This window comes from Emydura macquarii, unplaced genomic scaffold (genome assembly GCF_026122565.2).
Source record: "Emydura macquarii macquarii isolate MOO-44397 ecotype Brisbane River unplaced genomic scaffold, CSIRO-AGI_Emac_v2 contig_3671, whole genome shotgun sequence".
NCBI classification, from domain to species: Eukaryota; Metazoa; Chordata; order Testudines; family Chelidae; genus Emydura; species Emydura macquarii.
This window is the reverse complement of record NW_027133808.1, coordinates 8,892,732-8,916,119: the sequence shown is the minus strand read 5'-3', so window position 1 is coordinate 8,916,119 and position 23,388 is coordinate 8,892,732. Positions and strand designations below refer to the sequence as shown.

General features: G+C 42.3%; 1 protein-coding gene across 1 annotated transcript in view; it reads left to right on the top strand.

Annotated features, from left to right (window-relative positions):
- The window catches only part of HS6ST3 (heparan sulfate 6-O-sulfotransferase 3), a 543,188-nt gene that overhangs the window by 208,548 nt on the left and 311,252 nt on the right, over nt 1-23,388 (top strand). Inside the window, exon 2 of the mRNA XM_067536862.1 lies at nt 11,511-11,535. Within this exon, the coding sequence (XP_067392963.1) occupies nt 11,511-11,535 (25 nt within the window). The remainder of the gene's footprint in view (nt 1-11,510; nt 11,536-23,388) is intronic.

Genomic DNA, 23,388 nt, shown 5'->3' with positions numbered 1-23,388 from the left:
GGAGTCAAGATCATGCTCTCCAGGTCAGGACACTGCTAGATTGGGCTCCTGCTGTCCGTCTCCGAAGAAACGGCACCGAGCGGTTCACGCACCTTGGCCCCTGGGGGTTCCACCCTGCCCAGAGCAGCAGCCCCTCCCTCATTGCAGCTACTGGCCTCTTCCTCATCATTGCCAGACAAGGCGGTCACAGGACCCTCATTTACAGTGTTGCTGGCTGACTTATGGCGCACCAGGATCCGTTGAAAAGGGTCGCCTCCAACTTGGACCTCAAAATAGAGGAGCTAGACGAGCCAATCGATGAACTCTTTGGGATATTGGCCTCGGTAGCTCCTAGTAGAGTGGCCCTTCTGGTCCATGAGGGGGTTGTTAAATTGGCCCAGGCACTATGGCAAACCCCAGCCTCCTTGCCCTCCTTGCCTCCACGTCTAAGAGGGCAGAAAGGAAATATCGTCAAAGACCTCTACACCCACCCCACGCCGGGATCCCTGGTGGTCACAGCTGACAGTGAAAGCGACAGACAGGGGAAAGTCAGCTCAACCTCCAGGCATAAGGATGCAAAAAGACTTGACTTGTTTTGTCAAACAATTTATTCCACGGCTAGCTTGCAGCTACGAGTGGCGAACCAACAGGCGCTGCTCAGAAGACATCACTTCAATATCTGGCAGTCACTGGAAAAATTTTCAGACTCATTCTCCCCCTCCTCCAAACAGGAGTTCGAGGCCATCTTGGAAAAGGGGAGATTGGTCGCCAGAGCATCTCTGCAAGCAGCATCCGACACAATGGACTCTGCAGCCAGGACGATGGCCTCGGCGATATCTATGAGACGGGCATCATGGCTGCAATCCTTGGGTCTCCCATCAGAGGTCCAGCAGTCTATCAGGACCTCCCCTTCAATGACATGGCCCTCTTTGCTGGGCAGACAGACTCTAGGCTGCAAGGCATGAAGGACTTGAGGGCTACACTGAGGCCCCTTGGCCTCTATACACCATCTTCTAGGAGGTACTTCAAAGCCCAACATGAACAGCGGTTTGGGGATCACTCCTATAAGAAGAAGAATAAAGGTTACAGAAGGCACCAGGACCACTTGTCATCTGCCAGCCCTCAACCGGGCTCTAGCTGCCATAATTGGGGCATAAAGCAGGCCTTTTGAAGGTGCGCCCAAGAGCAACCTACTAGTTCTACCTATGATTCCAACCCCCCTTTTGTTTTCTTCTTCTTTAGCCCATTTTCACCCAGCCTGGGCTACTGTAACATCAGACTGATGAGTGTTCAGCATGGTGGCTATTGGTTATACTCTCCAGTTTGTCTCACTCCCTCCTTCCCCACTCTCCTCGTCCCACTTCAGAGACCCCTCTCATGAGCAACTCCTCGAGCAGGAGGTGCAAGCACTCCTGCAGGTGGGTGCAGTGGAAGAGGTTCCCAGAGACTTACGGGATCGAGGTTTTTACTTTCGTTACTTATTGATTCCAAAGGCAAAGGGAGGGCTGAGGCCTATTCTGGACTTAAGGCGCCTCAGCAAGTACCTCAGAAAGTTGAAATTTCATATGGTCTCACTAGCCACCATCATTCCTGTTCTGGATCCTGACGACTTGTATGCCACTCTCAATTTAAAGGACGCCTACTTTCACCTTGCAATCTTCCCTCGTCACAGTAGGTTCCTGAGGTTTATGGTAGGAGACCGCCATTACTAGTTCATGGTACTCCCTTTTGGCCTCTCGATTGTGCCAAGGGTCTTCACCAAGTGCATGTCAGTGGTGGCAACTTACCTCCAAAGGAGAGGAGTGCAGGTGTTCCCTTACTTGGATGACTGGCTTATCAGGTTCAGGCTAGCATCACAATTACCTGAAGCGTTTGTCAAGCACTAGACCTCCTAATAAACAAACAGAAATCGACATTAGTCCCTGTGCAGAGGATAGAGTTTATTGGAGAGATGCTGGACTCATCCAGGATCGGAGCATTCCTTCCAAAGGAAGGGTCCTGACAATGACAGATATTATAACCCGCATTTCAACTCTCCCCCTCACAACAGTGAGAGTATGCCTCAGCTTCCTTGGCCACATCGCGGCCTGCACCTTCATGGTCCCCCAGGCCAGACTGCACCTCAGACGCCTATGGATGTGGTTGGCATCAGTGTATTCTCTGGTCAGGCACCACTTAGACAGGATACTTATGGTCCCTCCCAAAATACTTACCTCACTGGGGTGGTGGTCGAGTTCAAGTCACTTCCTCTCAGGGATGCCCTACGAAGCACCCCAGCTGTTGGTAACACTGATTTCCTATGCCTTGGACCTGGGATGGGGAGCTCACATGGGTTCCCTGAAGACCCAAGGCACATGGGCCTTGGGAGAACTGTTGTTGCACATCAATATCAAGGAGCTCAGGGCAATTCATCTATCCTATGCAGTCTTTCTACCATATCTTGCCAACAAGGTAGTGCAGATGCTCACAGACAATATGGCCTCTGTGTACTATATCAACCCGACAGGGTGGGGCCTGGTCCCCAGCCCTGTGCAAAGAGGCCATGCGCTCTTGGGACTTTTGCATCTGTCACAGCATTCACCCAATAGCAATTCATCTCTCAGAGGTCAACAACTCTTTGGTGGACCTTCTCAGCAGGTCCTTTTCCTCTCACCATGAGTGGTCCCTCCATCCAGAGTTGGCCACTCGCATCTTCCAAGGGTGGGGCAATCCCCAAGTGGACCTCTTTGCCACCAGGGCCAACAGGAAGTGCCATCGTTTCTGTTCCCATCAGGGACTCAGTGCAGGTTTCATCACTGATGCTTTTCTCCTCTTCTGGTTGGGGAGCCTCTTGTATGCCTTCTCGCCAATACCTCTGATCTGCAAGGTTCTCCTGAAAGTGAAGAGAGACAAGACGTAGGTCATCTTTGTAGCACCAGCATGGCCCCGACAACATTGGTTTGGGATGCTTCTACAGCTGGCAGGGACCCAGGCATTGGACTCGCCACCGTGACCAGTCCTCCTGTCTCAAGATCAAGTTTGCCTGCTCCCCCCGGAACTAACCTCCCTACATCTGACGGCATGGACGGTCCATGGCTGAATCAGGAGGAGCAAGCCTGCTCAACCCAAGTTCAGTGTGCTCTTGGAAAACAGGAAGCCATCAACTAGCTCAGTCTATAGGACTACGTGGAAGCGCTTTACCTACTGGGAGACTGAACATGGCGTGTACGCGACAGAAGCATTATTCCCAACACTTCTGGAGTATCTGCTCCATTTGAAACAAGGGGGATTGGCCTTCTCATCCATCAAGGTTCATGTAGTGGCCCTTTTTGCTTTCCACCCTTTGGTAGAAGGTAAAATAGTCTTTTCACATAAAATGACGGCCACGTTCCTTAAGGGATTAGAGAGGCTTTTCCCAACAATAAGGGAGCCTTCTCCTCCGTGGGAGTTGAAGTTGGTCCCCTCCATACTCACTGGGCCACCCTTCGAACCCATGGTCTTGCGCTCCCTTACATACCTGTCCTGTATGGTCGCCTTCCTGGTGGCTATTTGGTCTGCCAGGCGAGTTTCAGAGGTCAGGGCATTAACATCAGATCCACCCTACATGGTGTTTTATAAGGACAAAGTCAAACTATGCCCACAACTGGCCTTTTTGCCTAAGATTGTCTCCCATTTTCACCTTAATCAAGAGATTTTTCTACCTGTCTTTTGCCCCAAACTGCACAGCTCCAGTGAAGAGAGGCACCTGCATTCTCTCGATGTGAGAAGGGCCCTGGCATTTTACATCGACAGAACCAAACACTTTCATCGTTTTACGCAGCTCTTCGTGGTGGTTGCAGACTGGATGACGAGTCTCCTGGTTTCCTTACAACATATTTTGAAGTGGATCACCGCCTGCATCCAAACCTGTTATGAGCAGGTTGGAGTTGCACCTCTGGTGTCCTTCACAGCCCACTCAACGAGAGTGCAGGCCTTATCTGTGGCCTTCCAAGCACATGTCTCCATACTGGACATCTGCCGGGCAGCTGCCTAGTCATTTGCACATACCTTTGTGTCCCACTACGCCTTGACACAGCAAGCTCGGGATGATGCTGACTTCGTTACAGCGGTGCTTCAAGTGTCATGTCCATGAACTTCTTTCTGCCTGCCACCAGAGACACTGCTGGTGAGTCACCTAATTTGGGAGTGGTCATGAGCAAGCACTCAAAGAAGAAAGAACAGTTACTTATCTTGTAACTGTTGTTCTTCAAGGTGTGTTGCTCATGTCCATTCCCACACCCACTTTCTTTCCTTTCACTTAAGTCAGAGTTCCATCAAAAAGGAACTGAGAGGGAGGGGGATCTGATGGCACCTATATGCGGGCGCATGTGTGTGCTGCTGCAGGGAACGCTAGAGTCAGCTTCTACGTGTATCACTAGGGGGAAAAGTTTTCCAGCACCAGTACATGTGGCATGCGCACACACCTAAATTGGGAATGGACATGAGCAACACGTCTTGAATAACAACAGTTACAAGGTAAGTAAGCATTCTTTCCCCTGACTAACAATTTCAGACTAGTATGTTTTTTATCTTAGGTCTTCAGAATATAACTCTGAAGGGAATAGTTTTTTATAATTGTTCTGCAAATTAGTGTTCCCTTAGGTGATGCTTATGGGAATAATGTGTAGCAGAAACAACCAAGTTCTGAAGATCAGAAGAGGTAGTCAAAATATCCATCCTATTGGTGGATCATTAAGTTAGAGTTCCCCTTTTCTCTGGTTCAGCTTTTGGTCATTATTTATTTAAAAGAATCTCACTATGAACATGTGGAGTGAAGAATGTATAATAAAATAAAGTATTCTTCTATACCATTCATGCAAAAACAAAGATTTGCACATCTATCACTTGTATTCCTGGATATGGGAGAAAATAAGACTATCTTACAGAGTGTAGTGCAAAATGTGTTGGCACAGAGGAGCAGTGCTGTTTGGCCATGGAAAACACTAGTATTGTAGTTCTTGCATTAGAGTCTTAATGGAAAAATATGTGTTGCTTATGTCAGCTCCTTCTGTTCTTGGAAGCCTTGAGGATGCTCTGAAATAAATAAAAGTGAATTAATAGGCCAAAATGATAAACATATTCTATATAAGTAGTCATATTTAAATGTGTGTCTTGCCATGTCTAGGATTTTTTATTTTGTTTTGATAAGACAGTAAAATAGTCCATAGAATTGTTAGGACCTACTCCTGCAAGGTGCTGACCTTGAAGAAATTACCATGTTGAGTGTGTCACTTTAATGCTTATTATATTGACTTAGTGAAATTGATATTGAAGGCCATATAGTGTTAACAAAATGGAATGGAAAATTTTCATTATGTTAAAAGTTAGATATTAACTTACAAATGTCTCAAGAAAAAATTGGGGATAACTTTGCTGTAATTTTGCAAAACAATTTAATCTCTAATCACAAAGGGTTGTAGGGAGCATTATATAGAGCCATATCTACTTCAATGCCTGATGTTTTGAATGATCTAAATTTTATTCAAATGAAATCATGTCAGATCCGTTTATATGTAATGGCCAATGCTGATCTTTTTGCCAGAAACTAGATAGCTTTTTTTATTTAGGAGATTTGCAGTTCTTAGCTATTTTAGTTAGTGGCAAAATGGCAACTGGCAACCATGAAAGACAAAACACTCTTTTTATCTGATTGTGTTGCCAAGCTTCTGTGAACATAAACACAAATAGTATCTGTAGATTTTGGATTCAATTTCTTAATTACTTGCAGGAGCCAGCCAAGAAACTCCTGTTTGTCGTCTAGTGCAGTTTATTCTGAACATCCGTAGATGAGGTACAAAGATTTGCGCAAAAGTCATTTATATGATTTTGGGGTTTTAGAATTATTCAGATTAGAAGAGGGGGATATACAAATATATCTTAATGTTTTAGCAGAAAAGGTGTTTAAGAAAGATCTACATCATAATACTCATTCTTAAACTCTCTAATAAAAAGCATGGTTCATGGTCATCTCATCTCATATTAAGTTTAATTTTGCCTATTGTCCAGTAGAGCATCATCCCATTGTTAGAACTGGTTCTTAAACAGACCTCAGCAGGTGAACAGAGGTAGCCAACATATCTCCTTTATAAACAACCAGAGATTAATTCTATGTAAATTTATATATATTTAATAAAGACAAGGTGAGGTAATATCTTTGATTGGACCAACTTCTGTTGGTGGGAGACACAAGCTTTCGACTTTACACAGAGCTCTTTTTCAGGTCTGGAAAATGTACTCAAGAGTGTCACAGCTAAATACTGGGTGGAACAGATTAGGTAAGGTAAGGTAACTCATATTTCAAGAGGACATTTGAGGTTAACTGGCCAGTTAACACCTCTTCAGTCTTAGGAAAGAAAGGAGAGTGAGAAAAGAAATCTGACATAGGATGTGTGTGTGTGTGTGTGTGTGTGTGTGTGTGTGTGTGTGTGTGGGGGGGGGGGGGGGGGGGGAATGAGTTAGTGGATTATGTATTGTTGTAATAAATCATGTGTCTATTTAGTCCGTGATTTTTAGTGGCAAAGTTATGAATTTAAACTCTCAGGTCCCAGGCTTATCTTTCGAATGTATTGGGCAGGTTTCCTTTGAGAATGAGGATTGAAAGTATTAACTACTTACGTTAAATAGTCTGTTCCACCTTGTATTTAGCTGTGACACTAGTCTTGAGTACGTTTATCAGACTTGAAAAAGAGCTCTGTGTAAGCTCGGAGAAGTTGGTCCAGCAAAAGATATTATCTCACCCACCTTGTTTCTCTAATATCTTGAGACCAACATAGCAACAACAACACATCAAATATCTAATTGGATTTAATAGCAAAAGGTGTTTTTTAAATTCCAAAGCTTATGTTGCATTTATTGTTTCTATCCAAAAGTATTATGTCAAGCTGCTATATTGGATTTTTCCCTTCAATTTAACTGGCATTGTGATTTGACAGCTTCCATTTAACAATGGAAATATGTTTTTATTTAAATGGGGTGTGGTTTTGATAAACCTTCAATGCCATATGAAAACACCAGACGTTATTTAAATATGGCTGGGTGCATTCATTTTGTAAAGTCTGTGCGTAATTATAATCAGCATTAATAGGAATTATGCAGTGCATTCAGATAGTAATAAACTAATTTATACCAAAAATAGTTAGAAATACAAATATTCTAGATAATTAATATAGCCCTAACTAATATAAGTAATGGTTATTAGATCAAATTTAGAGTTTTCATGCCATTACTTTATACTACATTCTTAGTTTTTTTGTTTGTTAAAAAATTCCTAAAACTGTGATGTGACTAAAAACCCACAGCTGGGTTCTAGAGTCTCAGACTTCTCTATTGCTGAATTCGCATGGGTCTCTCTCCCTATGCTGTAGGAATGGGATTTAAAATAAATTATACTTCTTGCTGACTTAATTCTGGAGTTCTCTGGATACACTAGATTTATAATTAACCTGTTGCCAACTAATTGTGACTTTTTTGGGAGTCTCGTGATATTTGGAGTTTTAACTTTCACATGTCTCCTATTCCAGCCTTCCATCTCACGTTTCCCCTTATTCAAAATGACCAGCATCTCACATAGTTATAAATGGAGTTAATAGTTGGCTGCCCTTTTCCTACAATCTACATTAATCTGTATCCATTAAGGTGGTAGCTGGAATTAAGAAGAAACCTGAAAAAAATAAAAAATAAATCATATTAAAAGAGAGTCTTTCTATCTGTATTTAATATAGTATCTTTTTAAAATAAAAATGATTCCTCACAGAAGGAAACAGCTGTATCAAATACAGAAACAAATAAATTTTCTTCTTATGGTATGGTTATACTTTGAAAGATTAAAGTGGCACTTGGAATGAGGCTGTCCCTTATAAAGTGGCTTCCAACTCTTATCGTTTTCAGTGTGACTGAAACCAGGCTGCCATCAGGGAAAAAGGCTGCCATTCTGTGGGGCTAGACAGAAAGTAAGAAGCAGAAGAGAGACTAAGGTTGAGGTGATTTTCAGGAAGATATGGCATAGCAGGAGGAGACTGAAGGGGAGTTTGGGGGTGCGTGGAGAGACTGAGAGAAAAAATGCAGGAATGTGTAGTGGAGGGGGGATCCTGAGAGGTACCAGAGGAAAGTTGAGTGTTCAGGGGAATGTGCAGGATAGGAAACGGGGGAATGATGTAAAGGACTGGAAGCAGGATATTGAAAAGATGCAGGAGGAGATTGAAGGGCTTCAGAGGATAAAAGGGGGATATAATGGCAGCTCTTCCACTCTAGGGAATAGAAGAAATCCCCCGAAAGCAACCCGTACGGAGATCTGTATTTTTGCATGTGGATTTAAGGTTGAATTTTGTACCTGACCTGAAATGATTGTACATACTTTGGTGGTGAGGTGACCAGACAGCAAGTCTGAAAAATTGGGACAGCGAATGGGGGTAATAGACACCTATATAAGATAAAGCCCAAATATTGGGACTGTCCCTATAAAATCAGGAAATCTGGTCACCCTGTTTGGGGCAGGTACCTTCTCCCTAAAAGCTCAAACACCAAACCGCAAACTGAAAAAACAAACCATACAATTTGGCTTAAAAATAATGAGATTTAAAAAATCTTCTTAGTTGTGACTTTGAACAGTTTGGGTTGTAATAGTGCATGTTTAAAGTTTGAATTAAAACATCTCAATTTGTCACATTAGAGTAATTGGGTTTTAGGTGGATACTATTATTTATTGGTCATAGAGACAAAGGGAGCTTCTGACTTTAATACTTCCAGTGTCTTTGTTTCTACGTTTCATTTCTTTCTACTTCCCTCATATTGTGGATTCATTCTGAAATCTTACTTGTGTTCACTTTTAAATAGTTTCATTCACTTTACAGCATAATTTCTGACCATGTGGATGTTGTCTGATTGTGTGAACACTAATGAATAGCTCATCTAAGGTGACCAGACAGCAAGTGAGAAAAATCGGGATGGGAGTAGGGGGTCATAGGCACCTATAAAAGACAAAGCCCCAAATATCGGGACTGTCCCTATAAAATCAGAACATCTGGTCTCCTAAACTCGTCCAATCCCAGCACACCATCTCATTTGGATATCATCATCATTTCAACCTATCTTTTTGGATTTGATTCACACTTGGTGTGCTGTTTGTTAAGGGAAAAATATTGAAGTACCTGTAGCTACTTGAATACATTTTTACTCATTTATTAACAAGAACCGCCATTTGAAAATGTCTGTGAAGCAGACAATGGGGTATACAAAATTATTTTCCCATGTAATTCACTGCCTTAGTCTTTGTAGCTGTAACTTTTTAAAACCTGTATATCTTCATCATCTTCAGCTGACTTGCGGATTAATTAGTTTTGGTCTCCTTCAAAGGGAATATTGGTTTATATTTTTATTTGTTAACCACTTTACCTCATCACCTTGCTATTTTTATCAGAGACGTGAGATATGCATGTCAAAGAGAGCAAATTATGAAGGGTTTGGTTGTGAGTTAGCCTATGTGCATGTGTGGGGCTGTAGGAGTCAATCATAAGGTGATACATGTGCTACCAATCACAATGTAAGGAGTAGAGAAACAGCTGGCAAGCTGCTACTACCTCTCCAAAGGAAAGTGAGCAGAGCCTTGGCTCTCCTTTCCAGAACATTGGGCAGCACATCTGAGCCCAGGCACTGAGGGAACTAAACTGCACCCAGGGAAGAGATGGCACATTTTGCTTCCCCGATGAAGTAAGAGGGAAGCAAAGAACTGAATTGTGACTGAGTCACAAAGTTCAGCTTGACAAAGCCATGGCTGGGATGATTTAGTCGGGGTTGGTCCTGCTTTGGGGTTGGACTAGATGACCTCCTGAGGTCCCTTCCAACCCTAATCTTCTATGATTATATGATTCTATGAGTCACAGATTAGCCTCTGCTCTACTCTTGGGGCATACAACTATGTACTGCCTCTTACTCAGGGAAGATTACAAGGTACCCTAAATGTTTAGTGTTCAAAGCATTACTCATTTCCTATGTGTGCTTTAGGAGGTTCTAGAAAATCATCTTTAAATTTACTGTTGTTAATATATTTTTAAGGTCAGATCATGACAATGGCATTTCTAAAGCATTGTGGCGTTTTCTCAGATGATCCTTTTTCATTTTGAAATTTCTGGTAAATGAACTGGTAGATGTATTGAATACAGAGTGTTAATGTAGCTTGAGGAGTAGGGTATATTTACATGAATACATTCTTATCACTATTTCTTTGATACAAGGTGATAAATAAATGCAGAATAAAGAATGAAACATTCTGGATCTTGACCTGTCCCTCAGTCTGAGACATCTGGACAGAGCTTCTCTTCCTGCAAATTCTAAAGATGTTCAGTCTCGTCCATGCAGTTCTGTGGTTTGAACAGCCTCTTCCATCTGTGCACTCAATTCCTTGCCTCCAGCAGTGTAAATATCATCAAATCAGTGTATCTGCCTAATGCATTACGGTCCTAATTTTTAAAGTGTTTTGGGGACATCAGTGAGCAGGGAAATAACATTTCCAGGTTCTGGGTTTCACAAGTTTGGCTTGTCAATATGAAATTTTAAAAAATGAAGAAGGATAAAGAGGAGTCCTGAGGATGTTCTGAGGGAGGGGGAATAAAGAGTATTACTTACATCTAGAGCTGTTTTTACAGCAGTACATTTTATATCTATGACTACACATGCTTAACACTGCACATACGCTCATGATAAAACTCCAATTAAAATCTGTAGAATGATAAAACCATATAGGTTCAAAATCTAAAGCCATATTATTGTCACATGCCAAATATCTTATGAAATATAATTAGTCTTTAAATCTTATTTAAAGAGGCCAAAGTGAAAAAGTTCTCCATAGGTAAATAAATGGTATTCATTTTCATTAGATTCAGTAGCTTACTAGCAAGAAAAATTAATTCAGAAACAGTGGAAGAGTTGCAGACCATTTGACCCAAAGTAGCGGCTAGAATGACACCAACCCAGATTAATCCCTTATATAAATAGGTGCAACTCAGCAAAGTCACTGGAAGTTGGCTGGTGATCTGAGGGCTGAATATGGCCCATATGTTCTATAAGTTCTTTTTCCTCTGTCTGAGAATGAGATTGGCTGTGCATCTCTAAAGGTGGGATATGGGACTTTCATTCATTTTGAGAAAGTTACATTTTAGATTGTCTGCTAAAGTGGGGTTATGTGAAAAAAGTATTCCCTGCTCAACATACATCTACGTAGTACTTATTCATCTGTAGATCATATACCTTTACACAGGTGGTTAGTATTGCTATTGTCATTGTACAGATAGGGCAGCTGAGGCATAAAAAAATTACAGCTGGGATTTAGGTGCCCGACAGTCTTTGAAATTCAGTGGAAATTGGGCATGGAAAAGGCAGAGAAATGCTATTCTTTGACAAAGTCGATGTCATGTAAGAGCTGTTACAAGGACCTAAGCATGTTGTTGGAGACAACACCTTGCACCACCTAAGAAAATATGTCTTGAAAATGTCCATATGTCAGTGCAAGATGTATCAAGGTGCCAAGTGTTCTTAATTCCAAGAGTTAGCATGAAGAACGATAAGTGAAACCTTTCTTTAGCCAGTAAATCCAGGTATGCAGAAGTGAGAGACAAGAAAACATACTTTGGCAGTTCAGTCATTTTTATTATTTAATAGTCTCTTGCTGATTGTGCTTGACACGTGACGTCTTGAGTGTTAAAGCAGCATATTTACGAACCCATTAGAGGTGGAATGATTGTGTGCCAAAGCTTTGAATTAATGAAAAGTAAATTCCAAGTACTATAATATCATGAGGAGCTGAATTACTTGGGGCTTGTTTAACATGCCCGAGAATAGTTTGGACCATATGATTTGAAATGGTTAACTGCTGAATAAAGGTTATGGTGCTTTAGGATGTACTTTACTGGTTGGCTTTTGGTTAGTATGCTTTGGAATGAAAATAATCATTCAGTACCTAGACATCACTTATTTAGTATCTGATCAGCTTGGTATTTAGGCCAGCAAGGTGAGGAAGAGGCCAGTAATAGCTGTCTTGCTCCTGGTGGAGGTCTAACCATCAGACGTAGGTGCTCAGAGCCTGGTCTCTTCTAAAAGCAATGTGAATGGGTCAATACTTGCATAGTGTAACTTGAAACAATCTCAGCCCTCTGATGCAACTGTTTTAATGCCTTAGGAGCAGTTCAAGGTAACCGGATGCCTGAGGTCAACTGAGAAGCATTGGTTGATGCAGCTCTGAGCAAAGTTAGCTGTGCCTTACCATAACAAGATGCACTGAAGTGGACTGAGGTGCTTAGTAATCTCAGCATAGTTGAAACAGGTCTTAGCTTCTTGGCTCCAGGCTATGGCCGTGGAGAGGAATTACCCACACAGTAAACCTATGTCTAAGTAGATGAAATACTTGATGAGTAGATGATGCTTTTTAGTGCAAACTGAATTACTCTGAATCAGAAATTGCATTATATCATTCAAAATGGGCCCAGCTGTAAAGCTGAGGCACTACTGGCATGAGACTAGGGAGCTGCACTGTGGTTTACACATTTAGTCTGAGGCTGTTAGAGAACAGATAGCGCAATACCATAGCTAACACAAATGGAGTGAAGCTGAACAAAATCTGCATAAAGCTCAAATGCTTGCCTTAAAATTCCAAGGAAGCTGTCTCAAGTACTGCAAAATAGAAATCAAAGAATGTCTTGGTACACAAGCTAAATTGTGTCTTAACTAGCATCACTGAAACTTCGTGGGATGAATCTCAAGACTGGAAGATTGGTATAGAGGGGTATAGCTTGTTCAGAAAGGACAGACAGGGAAAAAAGGGAGGAGGTGTTGCATTTATACATAAAGAATATATATCGTTGTTCCAAGGTTGAGAAGGAGGTTGAAAGTCTCTTGGTGAAGATAGAAGGGAGAAAACGAACAGGGACAAAGTCATGGTAGAGTGTACTATAAACCATCAAATCAGGAGGAGGGAGGTGGATGAGGCATTTCTAGAACAAATAACAGAAATATCCAAAACACAAGACCTGGTAGAAATGGGGAACTTTAACTACTCAGGTAACTGTTGGAAAAGTAATACAGAAGAACACAAAAACTCCAGTAAATTTTTGGAATATATTGTTGCACAAGTGGAAGAAGTAACCAGGGGGACAACCATTTTATATCTGAATTTTGACTAACATGGAGGAATTGGTTGCATATCTGAAGATTGAAGGCAATTTGAGTGAAGGTGATTATGATTCAAATTTCTAACAAATTTCTAATAAAACAAATTCTAACAAAAGGAAGGAATGAGAGCAGCAGATTATGGACAATGGACTTCAAAAAGCAGATTTAAACAATCTCAGAGAGCTGGTAGGTACAGTCCCATAGGAAGAAAATCTAGAGTGAAAAAACATTCATGAAAGCTGGCAGTTTCTCAGAGATAACATTAATTTCACAACAGAAAATTATCCTAGTGTGAAAGAAAGATAGAACATTCGTAATAGGCCAATATGATTTCATCAGGAGCTCCCTAATGACCTGAATATCAAAAGAAAAGAATCCTACAAATAAGGAGAAATGGACAAATTATAAGAATGAATACAAAAGAATAGCACAAGCATCTAGTGACAAAATCAGAAGGGCTAAAGCACAAAATGATTTACGCCTGACATGTGACATAAAAGGCAATATGAAGAGGTTCTAAAAGTACATTGGAAGCAAGAGAAAGAAAAAGGAAAGTGTAAGTCCGCCACTAAGTGGGGAAGTGCTATAATAATGGATGATATCAAAAAAGCTGAGGTGTTTAATGACTATTTTGCCTCAGTCTTCACTAAAAATGTTAATTGTGACTAGATACTTAACATAATTAATAGTAACAACAAGGGGTGAGGAACACAAGCCAGAACAGGGAAAAAACAGGTTAAAGAATATTTAAATAAGTTAGATTGATTTAAGTCAGCAGGGTTGGATGAAATTCATCATAGGCTATTTAAGACACTAGCAGAAGCGATTTTGGAGCCATTAATGATTATCTTTGAGATCTCATGGAGGACAGGTGTGGCCCCAGAGGACTGGAGAAGGGCAAACTCAGTACCTATCTTTAAAAAGGGGAACAAAGAATTAGAGTTCGGTCAGCCTAACTTCAATAGATACTGGAATAAATGATTAAAGAATAATTTTTCAAGCACCTACTCGTTAATAAGGTGATTAAGTAATAGCCAACATATAATTGTTAAAAGCAATGTATTTTTTTATTTTTTTGATAAGGTTACTGGTCTCATGGATGAGGTAAGTAGTAGAGGTGATATATCTTGATTTTAATAAGATTTTTTACACAGTGCCATGTGATGTTTTTACAATAAAATTAGGGAAATTGGTCTACATTAAATTACTATAGAGTGGGTGGACAACTGGTTGAAAAACCGTACTCAGAAAATAATCATCAGTGTTTGCTGCCAAAGTATCTACTCTGTCCTGAGTCCGGTACTATTCAATATTTTCACTAATGTCTTGAATAATACAGTGGAGAATATGCTTATAAAAATCTGCGGATGACACCAAACTGAGAGGCATTACAAGCACTTTGGAGGACAGGATTAAAATTCAAAATAACTGACAAATTGGAGAATTGGTCTGAAATCAACAAGATGAAATTCAATAAAGAGAATGGTAAAGTTCTGCAATTAGGAAGAACAAATGAAAAGCACAACTATAAAATGGGGAATAATTGGCTAGGCAGTAGTACTAGAGAAAAGGATCCTGGGGTTCTTCTCCAAGTACTTATAGCCATATATTCTATGTTAGGTGTGCATGCCCTGCACACTAGAGCCAGAGAACTTTGGCTAGCAGTACCCAGGGGGCTGTGCTTATGCCCTGCGACCATAGCCCCCCTCCCCGGCCATATAAGGGTGACAGCATCCCTACCCCCTTAGTTCCTTCTCACTGCCATTGTCTAGAATTGGAGCTCTGTGTGGTGTCTTCACCTCACACTTTTTTGTCTCAGTTTTTGGAGAGCTCTTCTTGTATAGAGTGTTGGTAGTACTTTACATTTAGTTTAAGTATTAGCTTGGTGTTAACAGAGTAGTTGGCTGCCCTGTGTAATGCTCTCACCATGGTTTGAGCACTGTCCATTGTGTAATGTGGCCATCCCCAGCAGTGACTCCCACACTAGGTGCTTGTTAGTTTCAGTGTGGGACACATTAAAGAAAGGTGCTGCGTCTACAAGTTGTTCATAAAGAGGGCTCAGATGACAAGAAACTTGTGGTTGAAGCAGCACCTTCTGTAGCAGGCCATGAGGTCCGCTTCAGTACTGAGGCCCTCATCTGATTGGCAGTCACCTTCAGGTCTTGCAAGAAATGCTGTTCGGGCTTTTGCTCTGGTATTTCCCCCAAGAGGAAAACGCTCATTCACCCTCCTCTAGAGTGGCAAGGAAGAGGTCCCATGAAACAAATTGCAACCATTCCAGGACTTGGGGAGATGCCTCCTCCTCTTCTAAGAGGAGTGCTGACCAGTACCATACTCCCTCCGGCACATGGGATGATGCAGGTCCGTCCAACCATTCCCTAGTGCTGCTCCAAGAGCAGCAAGGTCCTGTATTGTAGACTCCAATTCTGGCCATGGCACATCTGTGGAGTCCAGTTCCCATGATGTCAGCACCAGCATTGCCCATTTCCACACCAATGGTATGCCGGATGGTGTCAGACCTGCTTTGTCTCTCAATCCTGGACTCTCCACTGGTTCAGGAGTTTTCTTGTGCTATTGCTTCTACCGTTTCATCCTTTATACCTTCTGGCCATGTCACTGAGCTGCTGGGTTTGTTGGCACTGCAGCTTGCACTAACTGGGTCATAGACTATGGAGCAGAGGCCACACCACACACCAAAAGCCCCCTCAATGCTGGTGCATCTTTTGTCATTATCCTTGTCTTGGGGACAAATGTGATCAGCAAGTTTGGAACCAGCCTCAGTGCAAACTCCTCTCCTGATGGTGGGTGGGAGTGTGTCATTTGGTACCACCGGTGCTGATTCCTCACTTCACTTTGGAACAAAAGCAGCCTCTTTACTGTACTTCAGGTGAGTCTGAGTAGTTATTTGCCCTATTGGGGCTGGTTCACCCGTTGTCATCATAGAAACTCCAGGACTTTTCAAAATCAAGATTTTAGAGTTATCCTCCCCCTCCTTATTGGATAGGTACTGAAATCAGTATCTGTCCCCTGGTCAGGACAGGGGCTCCTGGTCTGGTGCTTACTGTTACCTGCCTTATCTGTATGCCCAATGGCTCTTTGGAATCCTTGGAATGTTGCTTGGTCCCAGAGGTCCCATTTCTTGACCTGGTCCAGAGTGAGACACCAGTTCCACCAGGGGCTCCTGCTCCCATACCATCTCCGCTGCAAGTAACCACTAAGTCTGTTCCCCCTGGACCTATGGAGCTCTTCCAACAGGATCCCCAACTCCCCCAAAACGGGATCCATTGTTGGCACAGCAAAGTGTCTCCTTGTTCTCACTGGATGACTGTAGTGTGCTGGAATCTTCCTCTCCCTCTGTGCCCAAGGACTTTCAGGCATATCAGAACCACCTGAGGTGTATGGCTGCTACACGAACATCCAGGCTGGATTCCTTGAGGAGACTATGTATAAGGTGCTGGATATTCTCCAACTATCAACTCCAGGGAGAGTAGCCCTCCCAATAAGTGAGGCACTCCTGGAGCCTGCAAAGGCCCTCTGAAATACCCCGGCTTCGTTGCCCCCTACAGCAAAGCATTTGGAGAAACAGTACTTCATCCCAGCACAAGGTTTTGAGGATGTCTACTGCTACTTGACCCCTAACTCCCTGCTGGTGACTGCAGCAAATACAGGACTCAGAAGCAAAGGTATATCCACACCTAATGACAGAGAGTACAAGAAGATGGACTTGATGGGGAGAAAGATTTATACTGCTTTTCCCTGCAGATGCCCAATATGAAGCAGCAGGCATTACTCCCTGAAATATGACTTGGTTAATTGGGTGGCCACGTCTGAGTTTGCAGACAAGTTGTCAGAAGCCTCCAGGAAAGAACTTAAGGCATTCCTTTCTAAAGGTCATTTGATGGCCAAAACGATGTTGCAGGCAGCTCTGGATGTGACAGATGCCTTGACCAAGATTATGACATCAGCTGTAACCATGAGGAGGACCTCATAGCTACAGAACTCGGCCATAGTGTCCAACATGCAGCAGACAATCGAGGACTTACTGTTTGATGGCCAAGTTTTGTTTTCAGGAAAGACCAACAAAATCTGCACTCTTAAAGATTTCAGAGTTACTTTGTGTGTTTTGAGAGTATATGCTCCAGCTATGAAGAGATTGCTTTAATGGGCAGCAGCAATACCAGTCACTGCACTTTTTTGAGCCATCCTTCCTTCCTGTGTGCCAACAAGAGTACTCCAGAAAGAGTCACAGAAGAACCCAAAGGAGAGGTCCTGTGGTTTTGGATTTAACCAGCTAGCCCTCAGTCCCCTGCATCTAGCAAGCACCCATTTTGACTTGTGCATCCAGGACAGTGATCCAGTACTCTCCTACCCGATCTCCCCATTTGGGGACAGGCTGACCTGCATTTACAGTGTTTGGGACTTGATTACAACAGACACCTGGGTCCTAAGCACTGTCAGATTGGGTTATAAAATATAGTTCCTCTCCTTCCCGCTCCCTCGCCATCACTTTCCAGGGACCCCTCACACAAGACATTGCTCCTCAAGACAGGTTCAGTCTCTACTGGTTTTGGGGGCCATAGAGAGGTGCCGCTGCAGCATCAGGGACAGGGGTTATACTCCTGGTATTTCCTGGCCCCCAATCCCAAAGGAGGGATAAGAACAACCTTAACTCTGCAATCTCAACAAATACATCAAATACCTGAGATTCTATATGGTCAGCTTAGCAACTATCCTTCCCACCTTGAAAAACAATGATTGACTTACTACCCTGGAATCTTGCAGGGTGCTTATTTCCATGTAACAATCCTCCTGAGCTGCAGGGAGTTCCTCAGTTTTGTTGTTCCTGACCTTCTCACATCGGTTCAGCTTCCCATATCCCTTCCTTTTCATCCTAACTTCTGATACAGTGTCACGGTCAGGTTTTGCATCCAGCACTCAGCTCCCTGCATCTCATGGTGGGAGTGCTGCATGGTTAGATGAGGAGGCATGATGTTCGGAGGCGGTCCGGCAGGAAGCCCTCCACCAGGGTGGCCTGTTACGCCAAGTGGAAACGGTTTACAGTATGGTCGTTGACCCCAGGGAGTTCAACTGACACTACCTTGTATCCAGGACATTTCTGAGTACCTGCTTAACTTTCACTCTTCTGGTCTTGCACTTAGTTCATTGAGAGCCCACCTGAAGGCGATTTTGGCATTTTATCCACTTATCCTTGGGAAGTCGTGTTTTCAAACTCCATGGCAGTGACGTTCTTGAAAGAAGTCACTTGTCTTCACTCACCAGTGAAACGGTTCCTTTGTGGGACCTTGATACTGTTTTGGCAGCTCTTATGGGACCTCCACTTGAGCCTTTGGCAACTTCTTTTTCCTCCTTTCTGTGTCAGAAAACTGCCTTCCTTGTGGTGATAACATCTGCAAGGAGAGTTTGTGAGTTGGAGCCTCCAATGATGGAGTTTTCTTACACACAGTTTTCCAAATACAAAGCAACCCTGTGGTTACACCCTAAGTTTTTATCTAAGGTGGTTTCCCAGTTTCACTTGAACCAGGTTATGTATCTACCAGTGTTCTTCCTCAAGCTGCATTCAACCACCAAGGAGCAGTGTCTTTACACATTGGAGGTCAGGTGATGTCTACTTTTTTATCTGGATAGAGCTAAACCTTTCCATTCCTCACCTTGTCTGTTTGTCTCATATGTGGTCCGAATGAAGGGTCAAGCAGTCTCTTTACAGACAATCTCCCAGTGGATTACTTCCTGTGTCATGACTATATACGAAGTAGCCTAGGCTACATCACCTTAAGGAGTATGAACTCATTCTACAAGAGCTCAGGAGATGTCAGTGGCATTTCTAAATTACATTTCTATATTGGACATTTGCAAGGTAGCCACTTGGTCCTCTGTGTATACTTTTGCAAACCACTGTGCCATTATGGCTACGTTCCAAACAGATGCAAACTTAGGGAAAGCAGTCCTGCAGTTCTCCTTTAAAAAGACTCCAAACCACACCTCCTATAAGTACAGCCTGAGAGTCACCCAGTGGGAAATACACAACTGCAACTGCTTGAAGAGGAAAAACCTACCTGTAATTTGTTCTTTGAGATGTGATGCCGATGTGTATTGCACGACCCACCCTCCATCCTCTCTGCACTGGAGTCTGTACTTCTGATGTCCGGTGCAAGGAACTGAGTGGGTCGAATTGGCGGTGCCCTTGTATGTCCAGGGAAGTGGCTGTGGCCACTGGGGGTGAGTGCCACCCCTATGGTTACTGACAAGCAAAGTTCTCTGACTCTGGTGCATGGGGCACACACATCCAACCTGGAGTATTTATCTGCATCACATCTTGAGGGACAACAGCTACAGGTAGCTAACCATTTTTTATAGTGAATCGCAAATTGAATATGAGTCAATAGTGTGAAGCGAAAAAGGCTAATATCTGGTGTGAATTAACAGGAATGTCGTATGTAAGCTATGGGAGGTAATAGTCTTTCTTTGCTTGCCCCTGGTGACATCTCAGCTAGAGTACTGTGTCCAGTTCTGGGTGCCATACTTTAAGAAAGATGTGGACAACTGGAGAGAGTCCAGAAAACAGCAACAAAAAATACAAAAAGGTTTAGAAAATCTCTCCGGTGATGAAAGGTTCAAAAACTGGGCATGTTTAGTCTTGAGAAAAGAAGGCTGGGGAAGGGGGTGGGGAACCTGATAGCACTCTTCAAATATATTTAGGGCTGTTATAAAGAGGATAGTGATCAATTGTTCTCCATGTTCACTGAGAGTTGGACAAGAAACAATCAGCTTAATCCGAAGCAAGGGAGATTTAGGTTAGATGTTAGGAAAAACTTTGTAACTATAAGAATAGTTAAACACTGGAATAGGCTTCCATGGGAGATTGTGGAATCCCCATCATTGAAGATTTTTAAGAACAGGTTAGACAGACATCTGCCAGGGATGGTTTAGTTGGCCCTGTCTCAGTGCAGGTGACTGGACTAGATGAACTTTTGAGGATCCTTCCAGTCCTATGTTTCTATGACTCTGTGATCACAGAGGTCTGACCATGACCATGTTATGGCCATTATAAGATGGTGGGGACACAGATGTCCAATGTAAATCTTAGACTTCAGTAGGTTGCAGCCCAGGTAGTAGAAACAAATGATTTACCATGGTGGTGGTTTTTTATTAAATATATTATCTTAGGGAACTGACATAGAATTAGTGAATGGGACCAGTAGTCAAGACCTAAGCTCTGTTTCTTGGTCGGCCACTGCCTTGCTGTGTGACTTTTGGCAAGTCTTTTCATACACTTTTCTGTGCCACCAATTCCCTTTCTACAAAATGATGGTGTCATAGGGTTTGCTGGCCCTTTAAGGGAAGGCCTCAGTTCTACAATTTCCTATTTCAACTTCTAGCCTGGAAGAGAATGATTCTGGGAATTATATTCCAAAGGGAATGTAGAAATTGGAGGCTGGGATTGTAAGTAATTCTGGTAAGGTTGCTAAAATATAAGATGCAGCTTCCCTTCAGTGTGGGGGAGAGAGCTAAAGGGGAGAGCAGTTGCTGTTGGGCCCATCCAGATAAAGGGCCCAGGAAAGGCTCATGTGGAGGAAGCCTAGAAAGGACCACAGAGGAGGCCTAGAGGCTGGCTGCAGAAGAGCCACGAGGAGGAGTATGTTTTCTTTTTAAGAATGTTTGGAAGCCCTGGACCCAAAAGTGTTTTGTACCAAGGTGTGAAGAGTTCTAGACTTGTTTGTCCCAGAGAGAGATGAAGACTGAGAGGCCGTCTAAAGAGGCTGTAAGATATTTGGTAGCATTTGGAAACTTTTCACTTGGCCTTTTTTTCTTGGGGAATTTCATAACCAAAACGTTGCAATATATCATTTGCAAATCTGTTGGTATCATATGATATCCTCTGTCAGAAAGTACGGCTGGATACACACAAACATTTTATTATAAAAGACTCTCCTTTAGTGTAAATACTGCTCAGTTTTCTCATGGGACATGCAAATTAGTAATGAACCATTCTAAATAACCAAGCTGTTAGCAAAAAGGTAAAGGTTCCAAGGTGAAGATTTTTTATTATTTTATTCTCTATACTTTTAGGATTTATTCAGATCACTGAGTTGAGACTGAATTTAATCAGCACCATCTCAGTGTGTTTATTGACCTATGTAACAGGACCATATTTAAATAAGTATGCTTTTCTTAGTTTCTCAATGTCTTGTATTCGTTTGAATGCTACCAATATTTTCAGAAAGTGTAGATGTCTTCCTATGTATTAAGACTATGTTGTAGGTCTCCTTGGTCTAGGACCAGTAATTGGTTACACATATTTATAGCTTAAATAAACAATATTATAGAATCACAGAATATTAGGGTTGGAAGGGACCTCAGGAGGTCATCTAATCCAACCCTCTGCTCAAAGCAGCACCCAACCCCAACTAATATTGAGAAGGTTCATTTGGTTGTTCATGTAAGTAGAACAAATTCTTGAGTTCATGAAAGTCCAGTAAAGTAAAATTTCCATCCTCACTTATATGGTTGCATCTGGAACTGATAGAGGAGGTATAGGGAACAGTGTCTGAAAGATAGAAAACTGAACTAAATATCCTAGATATTAACTGAATGATTCAGGACGAGGAAGTTTATAAGCATGCCCAATGTGCGTTTAATTTCCCTTGCACTACTTTCTTCCAGTGTCTTCAGATCTGGCTTAATTGATAAATAAAAAGCTAAAGAATTAAGTGAAGCTGCTGTTTTTCCAGATAATTAAGTCTGTGTTATATGTTTAATACTAGTGATTACTGAAGTGATTGTTGGCCTTTACATATACATATATCAGGATATATAAAAGCAAGGATATATTCTCCCACAAAGAAGTATTTCTGCCCGTTAGAAATGTGACTATTAGTATCATACAGTGAATCATTTATTAAAATGTTCTTCACATAGCATATTTTAGTGTACTCAGTACACTGTATTAATTCCACTGGAAGACAGCCTTCCTTGGTCGCCAGAGATGTGAAATCCATGATGGCACATAGCTTTCTATGCTCTGGTTCTGTCTCTGTTTTGCTTACTGTGGAAGTAGATCACAGATTATATTTGCAGTTGCTCAGAAATGAAATCCCAGTGGAGTTGAGACTTTTTAATGTATGTATTTTCAAAGGTATTTAAATAGCACAAATATATCCATATCTCACTCTTTTTTTTGGAAAGAGATTTAATGTTGGAAATTTGAACAATTTCCCAACACTTTGCCATAGTCTGAAAGATTTATAAGGATTTGTCTCTCTCTTTAGGATATATCATCTATAGTTGTGACTAATAACAAGTCAAAAGATTTAATTACATGATCACATATTATGTTTCCCATAGAACCCCCTGTTTCATTCAGTGTGCAGGATGGACAGTTGTTAGTGAATTGCTAGCTATTTCATATTTCTTTTTGATGTGGCAACTGCAACTTTAATGAAAAGTTGCAACTTTCATTACATGTTAACACAGGGAAGGGGTACTACCTGCTCACCACCCACACTTTCCTATACCAGGAATTTAATTGGTTCTGAGTTCAGGGGTTATAGGGCTCCTACCATCTAACTCATAATGTGGGGTAGACTCTCCTTAGCCTATCCCCCAGAACTCCGCTCTCTCTGAGTCCTAGCACCCTCCTTCTCATGATGGAGACAGAGGTTGCAGCAGGGTGAGGACCTCAGCCGACAAGATCTGACATCAGCCTGTGAAGAACAAGGTCTCATCCTATCACATGAGCCTGAAATCCCAGGTCTTTTACCTCTGGGAACCATTCATTTTATTCTCTTAACTGCATTGGAAACCAGCTGCAAGTTGCAATGAATAAACAACTCCCCCCCCCCAGTACCTCAGCTAGGTATTAAAAGTGCGTGCCTACTGAATCCTCTGAGGTTTGAAGGTGCTGCAAGGAGAGCAAAAAACTTCCTGATTCTCCACCAATTGGCCCATGGGATAAAAAATCCTTTCTGAACCCCTAAACATGCGATCAGCTACACCTGCAGTACCTATCAGACCAGGTTCCCGTTCCCATTCCTAGTTTGGGTAGGTAGGGTGGGCTGCTAGAATGGAGCCAAAATAGGCTCCACATGCCCTCAAATTGGGATAAATTTTGGGGGGCTGGAGAATGCTGGGTAATCAACATCCAGAGACTCTCAGGGGAGGAGCTACCTATTGTTCCTTGGTGAGTGTCTCCCTCCCTTGCTGCTGGGATTGTCC